We start from the raw sequence: 2,949 nt of genomic DNA on the forward strand, positions 1-2,949 counted from the left end.
TCTCCTCCGGATTCGGGGCAGTGGACCATCCAGAACTCCTTACTGAGTGGGTGAGGATTCCTCCATATGAACGGACTGCACCTACTCAGGCCTTTCTTCGGAGAGCCCAGGCCTTTGCCTCTTACGACCGGGCCGATCTTGACGTCGGGGGTCTGGTCATTACAGAAAACTGCAGGAAGGCAAAACTCATCCTTCCGCATCAATCTGTGGAGGACTCTAACCTTTCCCGGGTCATCTGTCCCAATATGAGGGCGACGGTCGCGGAGAAGACCTTCTCGGACGAGATCATCGCCACGGCAGAGAAGAAATACCAGAAGTATCTCTACCGGAAGGCCCAGGAGAAGGCGTACTCTAAGGCCCAGGCGGCTTCCGGGAGGACGCTCCGTGTGAGGAGCCCGGTGGAGAGAAGGAGTCAGGCGATTGCCGGGAAGCCCCTTCACATTGGGGATTCAACGGAGAGAAGGGCTCCCAGGCCACATCCTTTGGTTCCAGAGCCGAACACTGGGGCTCCTGGTGCCAGCACTTCCGGCGTCGGCGGTAAGTCTCCTTTGGTAGTTCATTATGTTCCTTCCGTTGGCGAGTATGCCAGTCTTAGGCCTGTAGGGTTCGACGAGCGTCTGTATAGGTTTAGGATGCCCTCGACCCGGCGGGGAGATCATTTGAAGGAATTTTATTTTTCAAACTTAGGAGATTTCCTAGGTCGTTCCCGGATGGGTTCTGGTCCTCCGGAGCCTGTTCCCTTAGGTCCTTCAGCTTACATTACATCCAGCTGGTTCCGGCCTTCGGACAGCTATCTTGGAGATGATGCTGCCAGCATGAAAATTCGGACCTTTGCTAGGGCCGAATTTGAGAGTCAGGGTAGGACTAGCTTATTTGTCATATCTTGTGTTGGTGGTTTCCCACGGATGTTCTAACACTTGCTTTCTCTTATTGTAGTAGGTATCTCCATGGACGCCATCTTGGATCAGCTTGCTGGGGTTCACACTCCTGAGGCTCCTCTTGCCTTTACTTCTTCCCCAATGGCCCCTGCTCTAAAGATTTCTTCCAGCGCTCCCCCCGACACTATTGATTTAGTGGATGACGAGGAGGTGCTGCCGGGTGAAGGTCAAGAAAAGCAATGGGGCTTTTCTGAGGAAGTTGAAGAAGGTGCAGGAGGGCTTTGGGCTCTTCCTAAGGAAGCTGAAAAAAGTGAAGAAGAGCAAGAGATTACTCTGATTCGCAAGCGTAAGGGAAAAATGATTGCCCAGGAGAAGCCCAAGCGGCCTCGGCGGGCTGATACTCCGGCCCACGGTGTCGATGGTGGGGTCTCTCCCATGGAAGAGCATACTGCCCCTCCCAACATTGTGCTGACTCCGGTTCCTGGAGACGAGGCGAGGCAGGAGCTCCGGATAGCTAAGCATAACTACGCCATGGATGAATACTCCCGGGAGTTTGCTGAGGTGGAAGCCCTTAGGAGGGTTCTGTGGGTTGAGGTGCAAGAAACCATCAATAACCCGGAGTACCAGGATCCGTGGGACCTAAATTTGGACCCCCTATCGGACTGGTTTCGTCGCTTCCTTGGGCCCACCTTGGCTCCGTTCGCCGCGGAGATGACTGGCGATTTTGCGTCTCAGCTTACCCGGTGCGTGCCTAAGCAGTTCGCTACTTGTGCCTCCCTGAACTCCATCTTCCAGGTCCAGGACCTCAGCCACTCCCTCACTGTGGTAAGTGCTTTGTAATTTTGTCTTTCTCCTTATTCTTTTTTGGAGATTCTTTCTTACACTTGCATTGTTGTTTAGCTTGCTGCTGAGGCTGGCCGCCTCTCCAAGAACATAATCAACCATGGCTTCGTTCTGTCTGATTTTGGGGACATGAACGAAGTCAGGAAGGTTCTTCAGGACCTCACTACGGAGAGGCAGCTTTACCAGGAGGCTGCTGAGCGCCGGGAGGCTGCTGCCAAGGCCAATGAGGAGGAGGCTAAGCGGAGGGAAGCCCAGGCGGAGGCCATGATCCGGGATGAGGCCCTGCGGAAAGATAGGCTGGAGGCCAAGCATCAAGAGGAGCTGAGGGCGGAAGGTGAGGCCACTGCAAAGGCCAAGCGGGAGCTCCGGGAGGCCAGGGAAGCCTTGGACGAGATGGTTGCCAAGGTGAGATCCTTAGAGGAAACTCACCAAGCAAACTTAGAGTCCAGGGCCACTCTAGCCGCGGAGCTGAAGGAGCTCAGGGACTTCAAGGAACAAGCCTCCAATAAGGCAAAAAGAGCCAAGCTTCTTTCTCCCGTTTCCTGCGGCCGGTGCCCTAAGCGCTTCGATGATGGAGTCTTCATGGCTTGGTCTACCAACGACCAAAATATCAAGCTTACCTTCTACCCCAAACCTGAGGAGAAGATCGCCAAATTCTGGGAGAAGAAGAAGAAGCTTGATGCCATGGTAGAGGCACGCATCGGACCTCGCCTTCCTCCGCGCATTGACTAGGCCGCTCGAGATTAACACAGTACAACCAGGATTTCCCCCACTTCTCTTATTATTTATTTTTTCTTTTTATATATATTTGTTTACATACAACTACTTTGAGACAATACATTTATGTAGCTGTTTTTTATTTAAAGGGGAGAGAGTTTCTAAGGCCTGTCCCCGGGCCATTTGTATATATTTTGACCTGCCCTTTGGGCTAGGATGTTTATATGTGATCTCTTTTGACGCACATATTTCTCTTTTTTGACCTGTCCTTTGGATCAGGATTTTTATACTTATGCTTTTTATTTTTGTGCATACTTTTTTTTTTTACCTGCCCTTTGGGACAGGATATTTTACTTAGTTTGTTTTCTGTATGTTCGTGCGGTATACCCTAGTAACCCCCTGAGTGGCATAGAAACTTTATTTTTAAGGCACTCAGTTTTATTAAACATGTGGAGAAGGTATACATTTGGACGGTACAAACTCTTTAAACAAAGTCTAAGTTACATTTTTG

General features: G+C 51.1%; 1 protein-coding gene across 1 annotated transcript; it reads left to right on the plus strand.

The window, feature by feature from the left end:
* Positions 1-1,684: 1,684 nt before the first annotated feature.
* On the plus strand, positions 1,685-2,682 carry LOC133032315 (stress response protein nst1-like). The gene is made up of 2 exons (XM_061106216.1): positions 1,685-1,703; positions 1,779-2,682. The coding sequence occupies exon 2, from the start codon at positions 1,851-1,853 to the stop codon at positions 2,451-2,453; it is 603 nt and encodes a 200-aa protein (XP_060962199.1). The 5' UTR covers positions 1,685-1,703; positions 1,779-1,850; the 3' UTR covers positions 2,454-2,682.
* Positions 2,683-2,949: the final 267 nt, after the last annotated feature.

This window comes from Cannabis sativa, chromosome X (assembly GCF_029168945.1).
Source record: "Cannabis sativa cultivar Pink pepper isolate KNU-18-1 chromosome X, ASM2916894v1, whole genome shotgun sequence".
In the NCBI taxonomy this organism is placed as follows: Eukaryota; Viridiplantae; Streptophyta; class Magnoliopsida; order Rosales; family Cannabaceae; genus Cannabis; species Cannabis sativa.